Consider the following 19,815-nt stretch of genomic DNA (forward strand, 5'->3'; position numbering starts at 1 on the left):
AGCTTCTCCTCAGGAGTACGTGACTCAACCGAGCATGTGGCTTTTTTCCAAATCATGACTTTACTTCCCAGCATGTTACAGTACATCACTATTGTGAGCTGCATCACTGTCTTAAAATACTGATGTTTTTTAGGAGGTACAGATGCTTCAACATATTGTGCTGAAACAAATGTGTATCCATGCAAGCAGCTGCCTAATATGAATATTCAATTATAGCCGTGTGAGTCTTCTTACTTTTTTTTTTTTTGTAGGTCTGACGGTGCTGCAAAAGATCTTGGACACTGCTGCTGAGAAGACCTGGCAGGTGACATCTATAAACTTTGACACCCTGACCGAAGCAGCGTTCTTGAAAACCATCCAAGATCTGGATAATAAGAAGGAGTACAGGATCATTCTGGACTGTGAGCTAGTGAGACTCAACTCCATCTTAAACTTGGTGAATGCTTTATACATTACTATGATAAAGAACATGCTTTATTGTTTATATTGTGTGTATAGTGCATGGATTTTACTGTGTGATCCCATAACCAGGTGGTTGGCCCAGACAAAATGTTCACATTTTCTGCATGGGTTTTGAGGGAAAATATGTGGAATTAAGTGGAATGTATTGGAAACTGTGTAAGACTGTGCTGAAAGATTTAACTTTGTAATAAGTATATTTAACTTTGGTTGTAAAAATGATATAATGCATCATTATCATTATCATTATTAAATAAAATTATCAATACCTTTATAATGCATAATATATAAAGGCTTTAATTATAAAGTTACGAATATGTCTTCTTAGTACAACACAGATTTATACCTTTGTTAATCTTTTTTATCTACAGTTTCTCTAGTCCATTTCTTAGTTTCTAAAGATATATATATATATATATATATATATATATATATATATATATATATATATATATATATATATATATTAGGGGTGTAACGGTTCACAAAATTCACGGTTCGGTTCGATACGATACACTGATGTCACGGTTCGGTTCGGTTCGGTTCGATACGTTTTAGATACAGCAAAATGCAAAAACATCTCAACTTTTCAGAATGCCGCAAGTGCACCGCGGGTCATGTGACAAGAACCAACCAATCAGCTTCATCCTTTCCCGTAACAACGTTGAGAGCTCAGCCAAGATGAAGGATCAGCTGATCATAGTTGTATATGGATTGCAATTTTGAAATAAATTTAGTAGCAGAGCTACTGCAAGCAATTTGTAGAGCTGCAAATCCATTTATCCTTCGCTGAAATTTCCGTGTCTCATGGAGAGAGCACGTCATTGTTGCTTAGCAAAGACAGACGCCTCATGAGCGCTTCTGCCCGAGCGCTTTGGAAAGGAGGAGAAAGACACGCTTAGCGTTTTCCATGCGTTTTTAGGCACGATATGTGAACATATATGTGAATATATATATTAGGGGTGTAACGATACGCGTATTCGTATTGAACTGTTCGGTACGGGGCTTTCGGTTTGGTACGCGGTACGCATTATGTACCGAACGGTTCGTTGGACTAATTAATTATATTTGAAAAAAAAAAAGAAAAGTGAAATATAATGATATGTGTTCAACAAGGTAGCCCAATAACCCAAACGACGTAACAGGCAACGCCCCTGACACCCCCGAAGAAGAACAAAACACCAACTTATATGCTAGGCTACTCAGTCAGGCGCTCTCGCTCACTCAGTACGCGCTGAGTGAGCGAGCAGTTCATGCGCGGTACGCAGTGGCCAATGCGTTTAACAGAGCAGAAATAGAAGATCCTCCAATAACCAACAGGTCTGGTGTTTGGGTGCAGTTTGGATTCCCTGTAAGCCATGGTGATGGCAAGAGAGTGGTGGATAAAAAAACAATGGTATGTCGCATCTACATGACAATAGGGTACACCAGCGGGAATAATACAAAAAAAAAAAAAAAAACACCAGCGGGAATACTTGAAACATGTCAACTCATTTACGCCGACATCACCTTATTGTGTCAGTATCTGGACGAAAAAAAAAGACGAAAAAAGACGAAAGACAAAAAAAAGGAGAAACATACAAGCAACAAACTATCCCCGCAGCATTTTGGCAGATATTTCCAACGGATTCAAACAGGGCAAAAGACATCACTGCGGTGATTGGTAGGCTTCATTTACGTTACAGCCACGGATATGAGACCTTACTATTTACCATTCATTCTATCATCACCATTATAGCTTACAGGGAATCCAAAGTGCACCCAAACACCAGACCTGTTGGTTATTGGAGGATCTTCTTTTCTGCTCTGTTAAACGCATTAGCCATTTTGCAACAAGCCTTCAGCGCGTACTGAGTGAGCGAGCGCCTATAGTGGAAAACGCAGGTTTTAAGAACATGCTTAATGTAATTGAGCCCCGTTACAATATTCCTTCACGAGCCCATTTCAGCAAGACCATAATTCCTGCTTTGTTCCAAAAAAACATAAGCCCTATAGAGAACCAATTGAGTAAAAACACACTCAATATAAAGAGTTATAGAGTGTATCGTATCCAGTGTATCGTATCGAACCGAACCGTGAATTTTGTGAACCGTTACACCCCTAATATATATATATATATATATATATATATATATATATATATATATATATATATATATAGTATTCTCTAGTGTATTCTCTTAACTTAATAGCCTATAGACTAGGGATGTCAAATTTCTATTATTTCCATGATCGATCGTCGTTTAAATTAACGATCAATTAATCGATTAATCGTTAACCACAATACTGCAAAATGCGTCTATTGCAGGCACGCAGTCAGCGGTATGACAGGATGTGCAAAAGCCACACACACACACAAAATGCTTTCTCACTTGAATTAAAGAGGTTTTAGTCTGAATAAAATGCTAGTAGCAGGATTATAAAATGAATAGATGCGATTATGATCATTTGATAAAATGAAGAGAGTGCGCCATACTTTTGAGGTCATTTTACTTTGTTGACAGTTTCCAATCCCGCACGGAGAACGCTGAACGCGCATCTTTAAATGGTTTTGTGGTGCTCGTTGTTGTATTTTAAAGCACAATTGCAATGTTTTCAACTGACATTATTGTATAAAATTATCCGAAATGTGGAGCGCGTGTGACTGCGCTGCACATTAAGTGAACTACATCGGCGATGCTGCACCAAAACACAGTTGCTCACATTAATTTGATCCTGCTGGATTCTGTCCTAGAAAATGTCAGATTTTTAAAAATCCGGCATACAGCACATTAGATCTTGACAGTGCATGCGTGCAGACGAGGATGAGCGAGCGCGGCTTTGGCTAGATTTATTTGGAGGTTATTGCTCATGTCTCATTCGGCACAAATCGAAATGTTTCCGTATTCGCAATGTATTTGAATGTTAAACTATTATTTATAATGTAAACTAGGCTTGTACTTAACACGCATTCGCATATAGACGGAAAAGATGATCCTCTTCATATGAGCAAAAACGTCCTTGGCATAACAGCAGAGTGGACTGGTATACTACGGTCTATTTAAACTGAATGCTCCAGGAATGTGTCGGCCACAGCGCCTATTAATCGCTGTTTTGAATCCAGCAATTATTTATTTAGAAATGATAAGATCTGATTATGACAAGTGTGGTATAAAAGCTTTGTTTATTAGAGGAATAATAGGTTAACTGGAAAATGTTAGATCGCGACTATGCTTTTGGACCCCATAGTGTTCATTTACGCGGCTTTGTTCTGGTTTGCCGGTTGGTCACGAATTTCCACAAATTCAGTATATTTAGGCATTGTTTCTTTTCCTAAATCTTCATAGTCTAACCCTCTAATTTCCCAGGTTTATTTTATTATCTTTCGCTTTTAATAGATGTTTTCGCATCTCTTACTGTGGTAAACATGGGAAGGGAAATTAAAGATTTCATGAATTAAGAATTCGTTCAATTTATTAATTTGTTCCCTTATTTCACTTAAATCATGGGTTATTTAGGGAACAAAATTAATGAAACATGGACAATTGCCACATTAATAATTCGTAGGAATGAATTAACAAGTTGTAGGAATGAATAGACTACCTGTCCTGTCACTGTGTCCCGCAGCCCTGCAAAGCGCACGATATAAAACAGTTATCTGATGAAATGATTAGTAACTACATTTCTATTGCATTTAATGTTGAATAACTTTTATGTTGTTTCTATTTTAATGTACTTTAAAGTTTAAATCACATTAAAAGCTTAATTTGTACATTGTGAATGAATGATGATGCTTTTATATATCGTCACCGTCACTCACAGCCGCTCGCACGTGTTGAGTGCGGATGAGCCGCACGCAGCCCAACATTGAATCGGTTAACCGACCATCGATAGCCTTAATCGATTGCATCTCTTATCGACAATTAATCGATCATCGATTAATCGTTGACATCCCTACTATAGACACTAAATAAGTTGATCTGGGACATCTGCCTTCGTTTGTAGACATTTTACATTTTAATGTTGACTTTATTATGGAACATTACATGTCTTCTTGGATAACAGATAATGTTTCGGCACACTTTAAAGTTATGCCATGTCTTTCGCTGAATGATTTGAGAGACAATGAATTCCTCCTTCAGGCACACCAAGGCAATTACTTTTTCTTCCCGTTCACCATCCAGACAAGATCTCAAAGAAACCACTGCCAAACCCAGTGATCAGAAATCAGCATCTGATACAATTAACCCTGACAGGGTGCTTCCGGAGGCTTGCTGCTGTTCACAGGTGTTCCTGTGGTCTACATGCACATGTAGTCATTAAGTCCTATAATTAGACTTCCTATGGTGACAGATGCCAAATCCTTCTTTCCTCCTTTCCATCTCGTGTAGTTCTGACTGCCCCTTCTGATCACAGATATTCCACACCCAGTGAACTTTAGAGGGTGTGCAGTTAAGTCCTGAATGATGGGACCTATTCATAGCTATTTAGAGAGCCAGGCTAAAAATTATACTTTAACTGGCATTGAATGAAAGAGGCCTGCCATTAGCTGTGGTGAAAGAGAGAAGGTTCTGCGTTTTTGCTCTCATGTGTGTTGCATTTGTCTTTCAGATTGCGGCACAAAAAAAGAACTTAAAGAACTACCATTACATACTAGCAAACCTGGTAAGTGAAGCATCCTGTATCCTTCAGCCCTCTTTGGTCTGCATGAATGAACTATGAGCCTTGAGGCTACTAAGATGTATTGTCGGTTAACTTCTTGCAAATAGACTAAAATCGCAAGGGAACGTTCAGACAAATTGATGGTTGTGTTTTACATTGCATGGCTTCTTTCCCCCTCTTTTTTCTGTGTGACTGGGGAGTGTGCATGCTTTTAAATGTGAGACACAATGCAGACAGATTGCAGATTACCCTCTGACAGAATTAGCATTTGTACCCTTTCTGGAAGGCATTAGCTGCCCTTTTTTTGCATCCTTGTGAGTGGTGTTACAGTCAGCTCGCTTCGAACCACGTCATAAAATATGGGTCAAACATGGGTTGTTCAATCAAAAAAACAACAACAACATTTTAATGTTGATTAACCAAATATAAGTTACTACAAATAACAGACATAAGTCTAGGGAAAAATAATAAGAAAATTAATTACAACAAAAACAAAGCAAAAAGAGACCAGTAAGGTGCAGTGTTTGGAATAACGGCGTTTAAAAGAACGGCGTTAGGTAACGACGTTATTTTTTCAGTAACGGGGTAATCTAACTAATTACTTGTCCCGTCGTTACAACGCCGTTAACGTTACTGAACGTTAAATGCGGTGCGTTACTAAGCATTGATTTAATAAACTATGCAATCCGAACGCACCCCTGGCTCACACAGTGAGTGAGGAGGTGGGCTAATAACGAGATAAGCGATTATGATTGGCTAAGGCAGAGTCATGTGTTTCACGGTAGCCAATCAGAGCCAGTGTTTTTACACACATGCCAGCACACGCGGCAGCGCCACACACACACATACACAAGCAACAGCTACACAGAGATTCGCAGCAGCAGCAGAATGGGCAAGTCAGGAGCAATCCGATGAAAAGTTGCCATTTTCATGGTGGAGATATAAGCACTACTTCAAATTCAATGTGGTCAAAGGCAAGAACGTGCATGTAATGTGTTCATGTAATATGTGACACACGCATCTACAAATCTAGTGGCCAAAAACACTTTTCTTACAAAGATAATACTTGAAGTGCAGGATAAAACTCTTGCTGTCTGTTGACGTGCAATTAATATCGAAAGTTATGTACGAACACCTGTCTGCTCTACTCATTTTAACTGACTTGTGAAAACTGCAAAAAACTGCAAAAAACAAAACAAAAACATTTGACATATACAGTAGCAACTTTTTTTTATTTTATTTTATTTTTGTTGGCTTCCTATTCTCAGAAAACATACTAATTAGACTGAGACACAAGAAGCATTGTAAATTTAACCTTTTCCCATTTTATTTTTTTATTGATTTATGATTAATTTATTTTCAGTCTTTGACCACACTTTTCAGATCTTCCCTTATGGAACTTATGTACATTAGAATGTTTCATTAATATTTTAGTTTCTAATTTTAAATTTTCTAGTTTCTATTTTTTTCAGGATGGGTTCATTTACTTCATATTACATTGACTAAAGAAACTGTAATACAGCACTGAACTGTGACTTCAAAGGAAGCATTGTAAATGTATAATTGGGTTCTGTGATGGGTAGAAAAGAAAATCCTCTAAACAAGGCTCCAAGTACATAATCCAATTCAGCGATGATGAAAAAAGATGTCATCCTATAACCAATCATGATGAAAGCAGCAAGGATGCAACACTTTGCGTTATAGAGTGTCCTGGGGTTCATCGCCACATGGGTCGGTCACCCAGATAAGCAAACATACAATTACAAGTTATCATCACACAGACCCTGCGATATTCACCCAACATGCCCTGTATCATTAGCTCTAACACGGACATTATGACATTATAATTATACAACACATTATATTGTCAACTCTAATCAACTGTGCCATAAAGTGATGATTTCTAATAGGTAGTTTTCTAAGATCTAGTCAAAGTGTTCTAACTTTGTGTATGGGTTTATATTGTGTTTTATTTGACTGAATACTATTTTCCTTTAAATTTAACTTATTACTGCAATAGAAGCTGTAATAGATTTTTAACTTATTTTATTACCCTGAATGCATTTCCTAACATAATTATGCTATTAAAAATGATTGCAATTGTGTTTTCTTTTTGATTTGTAAGTCCTGTAATTTGTCTGTGTATCAATGCATGATTGAAAGATAATATAATAAATAAATAATGGAGATTTTGATGTGTTTGTCTTCAGGGATTTCTGGATCTTAATCTCACAGAATTCAGGAAAGCAGGTGCCAATGTGACAGGCTTCCAGCTCATGAACTACACAAACCCTACTGTCAGCAGGACGATACAAGACTGGCTGGAGTTTGACAGTAAAGACTTGAAAAGTCCCAAAAGGAGGCTCAAGGTAAAGCAAGGTCTTAGTCATAAAAACATGATTTAAATGCCCTCATGATGGACTTAAAACGGTGTTTGCACCGCTGAAAGGACCTTGAATTTCCATATTGATCCTGCCTGGTTAATTCATTTAAGAGGTGAATTAAATCTTGCTACTTAAACTAGCTACGAAACTCATCCATGCATGCTGGTGATCCTCTATGCTGGTCTTTTCAGAAGGGCAAATGAAAGCCAAAGGTTGTGAATAACTTCTTTTGTCCTTTTCCCCTTTTCATTTGGGCCGTGTCTGTGGAACATCTCAGTACACTGGAGCACTCACATATGACGGGGTGACTGTCATGGCCACTGGCTTCCAGAACCTGAGGAAGCAGCGCATTGATATCTCTCGCAGGGGGAATGCAGGAGAGTGTCTGGCTAACCCTCCCGCACCCTGGGGTCAGGGCATCGACATTCAGAGAGCCCTACAGCAGGTAACCAGACACTTACCCGAACTGCAGGCCTCAGAACTGGCTTGTAATTTTTACTGACTTAAGTCGAACGATGAAATAATTCGCTGTTACTATATAACCTGCCCACAAACAAACATAGCACATCAGGGTCATCTTAACATCCAAAGTAATTTGATTCCACCTCTTTATGCAATCACAAACTGCTTTTGTTTTATCCATTATCTGATGAAATTCTTAGCAATCATATAGATGTTGATTGTAAATACATTCAGACAAGCCAAAAACAGCTTCTGTTCACCACAGCATACCTATTAAGAGGATGCTGATTAGCTGGTGGGGCTTCGTAACTTCTTTTTAGGCATTTATTTAAATCAAATTTCTGTTCAAGACAAAAAGGATTTAGGGGCTGGTGCAGAGCCAGTTTTACCACCCAGAACTGACTTTTCAGCTTTTAAAAATGCCATTTAATTTTCTCCAAGCTAAGGTAGGGCTGCACTAGTTAGGGAAAAGGCTGATTGCAATTAATTTTTTTAAAGCTCCAGGTTTGCTTATACTCCAGCTTCCAAGCTTCTCTTGAGTTGACAACAGCTAGTTTATAAGCACTTTTCATTACAAGTTGGGGAACAACATTTTTGACAATGAAAACGCAGGATCATGAGCAGCTTGTGTGTAAAACTGCGCTTAAGATATAGTTCATATATTTATTCAAATAAATAGCAGCCGTTGTGATAATCGCACTAAGCCATAATGATTTTCATTTTATTTGAATTCATCACGTAGGCCCAGCATGAGTATCATTTGGCTTCCTGTGCAAAAAAATTTAAATCAGTGTGAAGTTCTTCATGACTGATGAAGATGAAATGATGAACAACCAAATTATGTGTGATTCTCTCTGTAGGTGCAGTTCGAAGGGCTTACAGGACATGTTCAGTTTAATGAAAAAGGACATCGGACCAACTTCACTGTCAGCGTGATGGAATTTGGCCCAAACGGACCCAAGAAAGTAAATCGAATAATTTTTTCCCTGCTTGCACACATATGATGTCCATGATTACCAGCGCATCCCAACAATCGTACATTCTGACTCCTCACTTGAAATTTTCGAAAACAGATCATGCTTGACATTTTCCTGACATAAATTTGCTTCGGAATGTTTAACCTGAGGTTGTACCTGAAACTTCAGCACTGGCTGTGATGAAAGCGAATGAAGTGTTAGTCACAGGCAGGCTTAAAGAGCCGCGTATGCATTTCAAGTGATTACAGCTCCTCTTAAGCCGTCAATATGAATATTTAACATTCTAAAAATAGTGGCTCTGAAATTCCTGTGCACTGCTGTGATATTCCTCTCTTCTGCCTGCAGGTGGGCTACTGGAACCAACGTGAGAAATACGTGAACACAGCTACTTACAGCAACATGCTCAATGAGACGTATGGACTGCAAAACAGGACCTATGTAGTCACCACCATCTTGGTAAGTTTTTCAATACAACTCGAGTTGTAATGGAAAGATAGTAGATTCATTGTTGATTGCTTTTTAATCGTTGTTTTTTTAAAGCTATTTCTGTCCATCTGTTCTGGCAATGTGTCACATACAGTGTGAATTACAAATCATCAGTGTCATCGAGATGAAATGGTGTGCATGTTTTCTGTGCACGTGTGTATGCAGATAATGATCCTGAGGTGTGTGGCGTTAAGCTAAAGTGTGGTATTCTCACTAAACAGCATTTTAAAAAGTAAAGTTCTGGTCAACCAAAGAATAGTTCCACTCTAAATTCATGCCATTGTTTGAGCTTATATTGCTGTGTCAAGCTATGAATGGTTACCAGTAAAAATATAAAAGGTTATTGTAAGTTTAAAATAAAAATAAATCACATTATAGGATATATAGTCAAAGATGTGAAATATGAAGTCTTATTACAAGAGCTAATGCTATCAGTAATATTGAGAACGGACAGGAAAAACTTTTTTTACAAGCTTTATATACAGTAGGTTGATCTACTAAACACTTAATGTTGTGACACACCAAGCTGACGGCCCTTGACCATTGTTGGGCTATAGTTGAATTTATCTTAGCTAAGTTCACTCTGATGTATAAAGGAATGTATAAAGTTAAAAGTGGAAATGAAGCAGTCAGTTAAAGGTGCTGTAGGGAACTTTGGTAAAAAAAAATATTTTTTACATATTTGTTAAACCTGTCATTATGTACTGACAGTAGAATATGAGACAGATAATCTGTGAAAAAATCAAGCTCCTCTGGCTCCTCCCAGTGGTCCTATTGCCATTTGCAGAAACTCCATCGCTCCCGGTAAAAAATAACCAATCAGAGCTGCGGTCCATAACTTTGTTTGTGTTCAAAATGTAGAAAAATGTATATAATAAGCGAGTACACCATGAATCCATTTTCCAAACCGTGTTTTTGGCTTGTCCTGAATCACTAGGCTGCACCTATATTTAGTGTTTATATTCGGACTATTTTAGATTGATTTGGGGATACCGCGGCGGAGTAACCCAGTACCTTTGTGATTCTTCATAGACCTAAACAGAGAGAAGTAGTTCCGGCTACGATGTTCTTCCGCAAGACGCAAGCAGTTCTGTTTATTAACAGCTAGAGTGTCAAAAGTTCCCTAACGCAGCTTTAAGTAATTTCTACTTTGATAAATATATATCACAAATTTGATTAATGTTGTCATTTTAAAGAAAAAGTATGTTTTGTTAAAGCTTTTGGAGCAAGGATGCCACCATCTTCCAGTACCACTGTGTGTAACATCACGGGAGTTGGTTCGTACAGTAAAGTACATCCTAGTTGGCCATTGCCTGCAGTGTATGTGGTGTTTTCAAGCACATTTTTTGGCGACAACACAGTGTGCTAGTTCTGTTGGTTTGGTGTATCACAGCCTGTACTTCACTTTGCCTTCAGATTCAGTCACTCCCATTTTACTTAGTTGCAACAAACTTGGTAGAGCATACAATAAAGACATAAAAAAACATGCGCATTATTACTGTTATCACATAGTGATATTTTGGTCTTCCTGGCAGGCTATATCACTTGTTTCATGTAATAAAAAAAAGCAAATTCTAAAAAATTGTCACCACATGATCCCTCACTCAGAAGATTTTTGTTCCGTGCCTCTGGGGTGAATCACCATCCTCTCAGGAAGGTGAGAGGTAGTGTGAATCTTTTGAACCCTGCTGGGTTTACTGTTCTGCTCATTACGGGCACAGTTTGTGGGTTGACTCAGAGTTTTGAGTGTCTATTAATCTTATTTCAGTGGAACTCCAAAAAGAAATACCCTCATCCCCTTTAGGATTCTTCTTTGACTGTGGTTAGACAGCTGTACTATTGATTTGTCTTTTATAATAGACTACAGGACTGTAATATTATACCCATGTAAGAGGGCACACGTGTTTCCTCATACACACATTTTAATGTATTTCTCTTGTTTTTGTTGAGTGTTTTCTTCTCTCTTGATGTTGTTCTGTGTAGCTGCACAGAAATGAGCTGAAATGCAACTCTTCAATAATATATAAGCTGAGAAATATGCTGGAAATGCAGAAAACATTTGATGTAGCTGATGCAAGATTTTCTTTCAAGCCACTTCAGCTACTCCGAATCCTGTAGTAGCCAAACAACTAGACTGATCTGGCCCTTGCTACCACACGAAATATGAAATGCAAAATTAATATGTTTTTTTTTTTATCCTTAGGAGTCTCCATATGTGATGCTGAAGAAGAACCATGAGCAGCTCGTGGGTAATGACAAGTATGAAGGTTATTGTGTGGAGCTGGCTGCAGAGATCGCCAAGCACGTGGGGTATTCCTACAGACTAGAAATAGTGGGGGACAGAAAATATGGAGCCAGAGACTCAGAGACAATGATGTGGAATGGGATGGTTGGAGAACTAGTGTATGGCGTAAGTAGCTATTATCTGCGAATGTTATCAAGTTTTATTTACTGTAGTCTTTCCACTTTTCCATTTTTTATTGTATTTAGTTTAAATGGACATATTAACTTCTTATATCTCTAGTGTACATTAACAGTCACTTTAGCTTTAAGCTGCATTTCCTTCATTCCTTGGAAGTCCTTGGAATAAGTTGTGAAAAGTGCTGGCAAAGTTTGCCGCAGAACAGAGAACAGGACACAGTGTGTCCAAACCTCAGCACCTCTGCTTGAACAAATGTTTTTTGTCTCTTATCATTTATGAAGTACATTTTCCCTTCTGTCAGAGCATGTAAGTGCAATGCCTGACTTTCTGACAATTTGCAACATAACAAAGAGTCCTAACGAAGGCCAATTAGCAAGATATAATTCATAATAGCCAAACTGAGGTGCACGTGAGGTTGGCTTTTGCACACACTCCGTTTCTTATTCTGAGCATTTTTACCCTGAGGCTGCAGCATTAGTGGCTTTGGAATGCTAAGCAGTGTCAGATGTAGTCTGTCTTCATTGGGCTAAACATGAACAACCACAGCTCAGTGTTGTCAACCGGCATTCGTTAGATTTCTCTTCTGCTTGGAAAAAAATGAGGCATTATTATGATGCATAGAGAGCAATAGCGTATGAGGGATTCTCTTGAGGATGCAGTATTGAGTAGAACTGACTCTGTAGTGATTCGTAATACTTGAAGATATTTATATGTTCAACTACTTCTAAAATGGTGGATAAAGCTTTTTTGTTGGTTTGCGCTTGATTTGTAATTCCAGTGTCTTCTGAAAACCTACAGAGGATCTGCCTTGTTGTATGCAAACTGGATCTCAGAGCTTTGTAAATCATATTCTTAATGTTTGATTGCATCACTCTGAGACGCTGTGGAAATCATGATTGCCACTCTGCCTCTGCTTAATGATGTAATCATATTGTCTTGTAGAAAGCAGACGTAGCTGTCGCCCCCCTCACCATCACTCTGGTCAGAGAGGAGGTCATCGATTTCTCCAAGCCCTTTATGAGTTTAGGTATATCCATCATGATCAAGAAGCCCACAAAGTCCAAACCAGGTGTCTTCTCCTTCTTGGACCCACTGGCGTACGAGATCTGGATGTGCATTGTGTTTGCCTACATTGGCGTGAGTGTGGTGCTGTTTCTGGTGAGTCGCTTCAGTCCGTATGAGTGGCACGCGGATGATGAAGAGGATGGAATGGAGCAGCAAAACCAGAACCAGAATCAACCACCATCACCAGAGCCCAACCAGTCACCAAACCAGCACGGTCAGAGTCAGAATCAGCGAGAGGAGAAGCAGGAGAAGCAACCTGAGCACAGCAATGAGTTTGGGATCTTCAATAGCCTGTGGTTTTCCCTGGGAGCCTTTATGCAGCAAGGATGTGATATCTCACCAAGGTAGGTGGAAATGAAAAAAAGCCATTTTCATCATCATTATCATATTTGTTTCATCTTCCACTGCTGCTTTCTTGCTTGGCTGACTCATATTCCACAAACAACATCTGTGAAGGAGAAAATGGGTTGTAAAATAAAGATGATCTTCTTAATCGTCTGCTGCATTACACCATCCCTGAACTACATCTGAAATGCAGATCATGTTGAAATAAGATGATACAGAATATATTAAGAAAGGCACAGAGAGATTTATTTCGAAGTGAAGGTAAAGTTTAGATCAATAATTGATTTTTATGACCAAAACAGATAGTTTTAGTGTCTGATAACCTACATACAGTATATATTTATTTTGTTATTTCAGCTTTTTGACACAATGCCTGTTTGATCATTGGATTGCAACAATAATATACAACTTTATATTTAAAATGTTAAAATATAAATTTTTATTTTATTTTACAATATTACTGTTTTTATTGTATTGTTGATCAAATAAATGTAGTCACGGTAAGCATAAAAGAGTTATTTTAGAAATTTGATGGTGTAATATAATAAGGGCTGTCAGTTTAACACAGTAACTTAATTAATTAGTTCTGAAAAAATTATGCGATTAAAATATTTTAACTTGTACGTTATCTCACATTTCAGACTGTTGACAAATATGTTGTATTGTAACAACTACATAGATGCAGTTATGCCCTAAAATACAAGATATTGGGGAAAAAATGTCCCTTTATGATTTGTTGTCTCATATTTATATCACATGATAAGCGATATCACGAGCAGTGAGAGCAATATCACACCAGTAGTCTTTTTTTTTCCGGAACACCTGAGTTTAAATGTGATTTTATACAACAGTTCAGTAAATAAGAATTTAATATTGTGTTATATTTTTAAGAAATTATATTGCATTTTTGTGCAATTTTGCCAGTAAAAATATTACCTTTAAAGCCACCGTAATATAATATAATATAATATAATATAATATAATATAATATAATATAATATAATATAACATGTTCTTATATTTTTTTATGCTGTATAATTATTAAGCTACATGTTTAAAACCTTATTTGATTCCATCTCTTTGACTGCACTGACTGACGCTTGTTCACAATCTTTTTGTCGCTAGCATTAGTCATGAGGGGAGTTTAACTATAGGTTAGGCTAGCGTTGACACCCCTGATGGGGTCCTCTAGCCTCGTTATGTGCAGATTGGCCTTGAGCCTCTGGGTGTGCTGGCTTCTCTGCTAGTGTTTGACATTTTGGTTGGACATGTATATCCTTGCCTAGAGGGAATAAAGCAACACACTCAAATTAGATTACACTGCCAGAGAGCGTTCCATGACAGATGTGATTGTCTGCGCCAGAGCACTCAGCCTGACAGTGTTTCTCCATGCTAGCTGAGGACTTCCGTGGAAAACTCCATCAACTCTCCCCTTTGAGCTAAAGGAGGAATGCTGAAGTTCTGGGCAGACATGAGGCTGTTACGAAATCATTAGAAAGTCCTTGATAGCGCTCAGTGTGTGAGGGAGGTCAGTTGGCTTTCATGGTTGTGAAGTCCTAGATTGAACTGACATGGGGCTGAATCATCATGTTCTTTTTACCTAAGGCCCTCAGACAGTTATAGGGAATCACGTCTGGTCTTTCATGGCCTCCAAGAGAGTATTTTGCAGAGTCCTTCCCATTTTTTGTTTTTAAATTGTAAGATTATTAATCCTTAAAGAAAAAAAAAACATAATTTAAAACACAATATTTATATGTTTAGATTTCCATGTGTTTCTGTTCTTCCTGCCGGTGACCTAGTTTTCCTGTGTTCCCCGATTAGTTCATTAGTTTCCACCTGTGTTGATTAATCATCTCATTAGTTCCCTTTATCTGGTTCTTGATTATAAACCCTCAGTTCTCCCTTAGTTTTGTTCCATTCTCCGTCATGTTTAGTTGAGTTATCATCTCCTGAGTTCTTTATTAAAGTATTCTGTGTTTGAATCGCACTCTGATTCTTCAGTCCTATTCCTGGTACCCACCGTACGCTGATATATACTGTGGATATATATATATATATATATATATATATATATATATATATATATATATATATATATATATAATATCTCTCTCTCTCTCTCTCTCTCTCTCTCTCTCTATATATATATATATATATATATATATATAGATAGATAGATAGATAGATAGATAGATAGATAGATATATTATATTATATTGAGAACAAATGGCTGTAAAAAGTAGATATGCAAGATATGCAAACAAAGCATTAAATCACTAATAAAGTTACTTTAATTGTGAACAGGCAGATACGTTTTTTTTTCTGTAAAAAAAGGCAAATATAGTGATTAAGAAAATGAATTCAAACAGCTTTGAGCATTCTTTTTTGTGTTGGTGGGCAGTTGTATCTTTAATACTTTGAACTACTTCATATTCCCTCGAGATGTTACATAAAGGTCTTTTTTGGATTGTGAGGCTATTTGTCAGCCATTTCACAAACCATTCTTTAAAAAAGTGTTTTGCTAATGAGGATTGTGTGGGCCAGACAGAAGACACCAGGCTGCTTACAGTATTTATCTCTGACAGGAAACTTGTTTGTCCTCGACAAATGTCAGAGCTGCCACTCAGAGCTCTGACTGTTCACATTGTTATTCACTCCAGCTCATGCCATTGCTACATAAAACTCAGTTACCTCATCTAGCCTCTCTGATTAGTTTCTGATGAGGTGCTTATGAAGGGATTTCATTAATTCATTATTTCTTACAAAGGTGCCAAAAACAAAGTCTCTTTGACGTCTCTCGAGACAGATAGCAAATAGAGAAGCTACTGTAAGCACGCGCGCAATCAAAGCAATTAACTCGGTTCGAGCAATGCCGTAATCTGAAGTCAGGAGGAGATGGCACAGATGATTAGCAAGCTGCAAAATGTGAGCAGAGAATTACTGAAGCACAGCAGCCTGACATGACTCTGATGCTATATAAATTAATAACTCCACGATTGCTGCTCTTCTTTTAGAGGTTCACCCAGAAGTGGGAATTGCAGACTGTTTACTATGCATGTAATTCACTATCACTGTCACGTCCACTAGCATCAACACTGTAGCATTTCATAGCACATTTGAGTGTTGCAGAAGCTAGGCTATGCAAACAGTGTGCTTATGTGACCTGTCTTTTTAGATTGTGACTGCTAAAAGCCACCTGTTAGTAGAAACCCATCTGCATAAATTCTTTATTTGAGACACATCTTGATCACTGTAGCGTTAATTGGGTTATTCATTCATTAATATTATTTATTTCTCTGTTCTGCATCATTAAATCTTAAATTATTTTAATTAAAGATGAAGTAACACACCTGTTGAAATACAAACAAGAAGTACTAGTTTTATATAAATGCGCCTTTAAACGTTTGCAGTGTAAGTAAGGGGTTATCCAAGCATTAATGGCAAGGAAAGCCCCTTGTACTTGTGAACGGTCACGTATGTGGCTATAGTACATTAAACAATGATCATGTGACTTTTCCGTATGCCAGGTGACCTGTAAATGTGCAAAAAACTTTCCATTGTAGTTTTTTGAAATATTCATTTTTTTGAATTGCCTAAAAAATGACCTCACGTGATCGTAAAACTTTTCATTGGGCATATTTTTAAATTGCAATTTCAATTTGCGCGTCTATTGTTGTGTCTGTCTGTCATCCTCTCTGTCTGTGGTTCTGTCTGTCTATCACTCGTTCTCTAGATCGTTCTCCCTCTCTGTCTCCTGTACTTTCTTTTTTAACATTCTGTCATTCTGTTGTTTTGTCTGTGTATCATGCTGTCTGTCTATCATTCTGCCTGTAGTTATGTCTGTCTGTTGTTCAGTCTGTCATTCTCGCTATCATTCTGTTTGTCTGTCTGTCGTTCTGTCTATCTTTCTGTCTGTTGTTTGGTCTGTCTGTCATTCTGTCTGTCATCCTGTCCATCTTTCTGTCTGTTGTTTTGTCTATCTGTCATTCTGTCTGTCATCCTGTCCATCTTTCTGTCTGTTGTTTTGTCTATCTGTCATTCTGTCTGTCATCCTGTCTGTTGTTTTGTCGGTCTATCTTTCTGTCTGTTGTTTGGTCTGACTATCATTCTGTCTGTCATCCTGTCCATCTTTCTGTCTGTTTTTTTGTCTGTCTATCATTCTGTCTGTCATCCTGTCCATTGTTTGTTCTGTCTATCACTCTATCTGCCATTCTATCATTTTGTCTTGCGTCCTGTCAGTTATTTCTGTCTTTCTATCATTCTGTATATTGTTCTGTCTGCCTAATGATTCTGTCTATCTGTCATTCTATCGTCATGTCTGTCTATCGTTTTATTTGTCTTTTCTGTATGTCATTCTGTCTGTCTATCATTCTGTCAATAATTTTTAATTATGTATATATTTATATATTTTAATATATTATTTAATTCATTAGAGCACATGGCAACTTTTGTAAGCAAAGAGTAAAAGCTGGATGCATTTTAGTATAGATGTAGTTACAACATCTTTGCTGCACTAACAGCCAAATATTGACACCTAAGAAAATAAAGTGAAAATGTAAGTTATTTTAGCCATAGGTGTTTTCAGCAGTAAAACACAATTACAGTAGACAGAATTACCTCCACTGAACTATTACTATGAAGATTGCTCACACGAGAAACGGTTTAGATGTGACTCCTAGGAAAGTTGTCGCATAAAGCCCAGATGAATTTTCCAATGATTTAAATTGGCCCTAAGGCCAATGATCTGTCTGTTCACACCTGCTAAAGAATAATCCAAGTGCGCTCCAGGATATGAGCGTGTAGAAATGTGTGTATGACAAGCTATACATGTTGTGCACCTTGGGATCATTATTTGAGATGTGGAGTGTGTTTATTTGTATCTCTGTGTGTGTTTGTGTGAGGTCAGACCATCAGGCTCTGTAGCGAGCATGACAGTTCAACCCAGGTGCCATGGTGCCCCTTTCCTCCCGCAGGCCTCCAACTGTCACTTCTACTTTGTCCAGATCCACCGTACAAAAATACTCTCCCATTTACAAACACTTCCATGCGCAATGACACCAGGAGGTCACGTACACTTTACATTAGGTCACACATTTAGGTCACAAGCACATTAATGTAATTTCACAATACAAACACACATACATAGAAGCCTGGAGGGAAGTGTTGCTCTGGCCTTTCCCACTGTCGAGGTGACCTTGCCATCCCGAGAATTTGGAAATGTTCTGCAGTGTTAAACAGAACTGTGACACCAGAGACGTTCAGCATGTCACAACGTTCCCAACAGCAGCCATCTGAGTTTCTGTAATGGAACAGACATTTTGCATCATTACAAAGTGGAACGACAAGGAGACTTTTATTTTTAGTTTGTTGCAGCTCTATTGTGAGTCGTCGTGTCGTGTCTCCATGGAGACGTTATTGAGGGTGTTTAAAAAGAATGTTTGTCCATGAGAACCTTTGAGTGTAGGAGTGACCCTTATTCTATGGATTGGTATTGGGATTTGCACTGCAGGCATTCCACTGTGCAAGTTGTGTGTGTTCAAATACTTGTGAACCTGTAACGATGTGAGTCAAATGAGGAGGCAAAGTCCTCAAATGTTTATTTTTATTTTTTTTTTATCAAATGTAAATTAACATTACAAAATAACATTTTTGTAATTAATCACTTACCCCCGTGTCATTCCGAACCTGTAAAAGCTTTGTTCATCTTCGGAACACAATATTTTGGATGAAAACCGTGAAAACTTGTGACTGTCCCATTGACTGCCAAGTAAATTGCACTGTCAGGGTCCAGAAAAGTATGAAAGACGTTGTCACAATAGTCCATCTGCCATCAATGGTTCAACCGTAACTTTATGAAGCGACGAGAATACTTTTTGTAAGCGAAGAAAACAAAAATAATGACTTTATTCAACAATTTGTCTCCTCTCTGTCTCTCTGCATCACCGTAGTGGCATTTTGGAGAACATCCGCTGAACGCAAACTACGGACACTATTCTGTGTCAGCTGCGACACAAGAATACATTTTCTACGTGTATTTATGCTTTGATTTTATCGAAAACAGTGCATCCAGGCAGCACGGCAGACACAGAAGAGTGCACGCTGGTGCATTTAACGGATGTTCTCAACTGAATATATATATATATATATATATATATATATATATATATATATATATATATATTTGTGTGTGTGTGTGTGTGTGTGCATTTTTCTCAAATCCACAAAGAACACAGAGACGAGAATTTATTGTGATAATTTTTTTTTTTTTCGAACATGCTACTAACTGATGATTATAAAGGTAGACGTACCTCACAAAACAGCTGCATTCATCTGTTTGACAGAGGAAGTCAACTTCATATCACTCTTCTTAAAGCTCAGTGGACATGTGAAAATAGGGAGACAGAGTAGGTGAGGGAGACAAGGAAGATGAGCAGTGTACAACAGAATGAGAGAGAGACAGTTTGATGTGAGGTGGTGAGTTGAATGAGGTTTGTACTTTACTGTCGTTTTCCTCTTTTTCATTTATTTTCACTATTTCTCTTGAGCTATTTCTCTTGTAAGAGATGTAAGACAC

At 37.8% G+C, this 19,815-nt stretch overlaps 1 protein-coding gene across 5 annotated transcripts in view; it reads left to right on the plus strand.

Annotated features, from left to right (window-relative positions):
* Positions 1 to 19,815, plus strand: part of gria1b (glutamate receptor, ionotropic, AMPA 1b) — a 58,518-nt gene that overhangs the window by 19,633 nt on the left and 19,070 nt on the right. For all 5 annotated transcript variants that reach the window (XR_003274793.1, XM_026196049.1, XM_026196048.1 and 2 more), the window contains exons 4-11: positions 252 to 436; positions 5,050 to 5,103; positions 7,311 to 7,469; positions 7,762 to 7,929; positions 8,807 to 8,911; positions 9,269 to 9,379; positions 11,613 to 11,819; positions 12,774 to 13,240. Coding sequence is in view for 4 of the 5 variants with exons in the window: in XM_026196049.1 (XP_026051834.1) it covers positions 252 to 436; positions 5,050 to 5,103; positions 7,311 to 7,469; positions 7,762 to 7,929; positions 8,807 to 8,911; positions 9,269 to 9,379; positions 11,613 to 11,819; positions 12,774 to 13,240 (1,456 nt within the window). In the remaining variant the exon portion in view is untranslated. The remainder of the gene's footprint in view (positions 1 to 251; positions 437 to 5,049; positions 5,104 to 7,310; positions 7,470 to 7,761; positions 7,930 to 8,806; positions 8,912 to 9,268; positions 9,380 to 11,612; positions 11,820 to 12,773; positions 13,241 to 19,815) is intronic.

Source organism: Carassius auratus, chromosome 21 (genome assembly GCF_003368295.1).
Source record: "Carassius auratus strain Wakin chromosome 21, ASM336829v1, whole genome shotgun sequence".
Classification (NCBI taxonomy): Eukaryota; Metazoa; Chordata; class Actinopteri; order Cypriniformes; family Cyprinidae; genus Carassius; species Carassius auratus.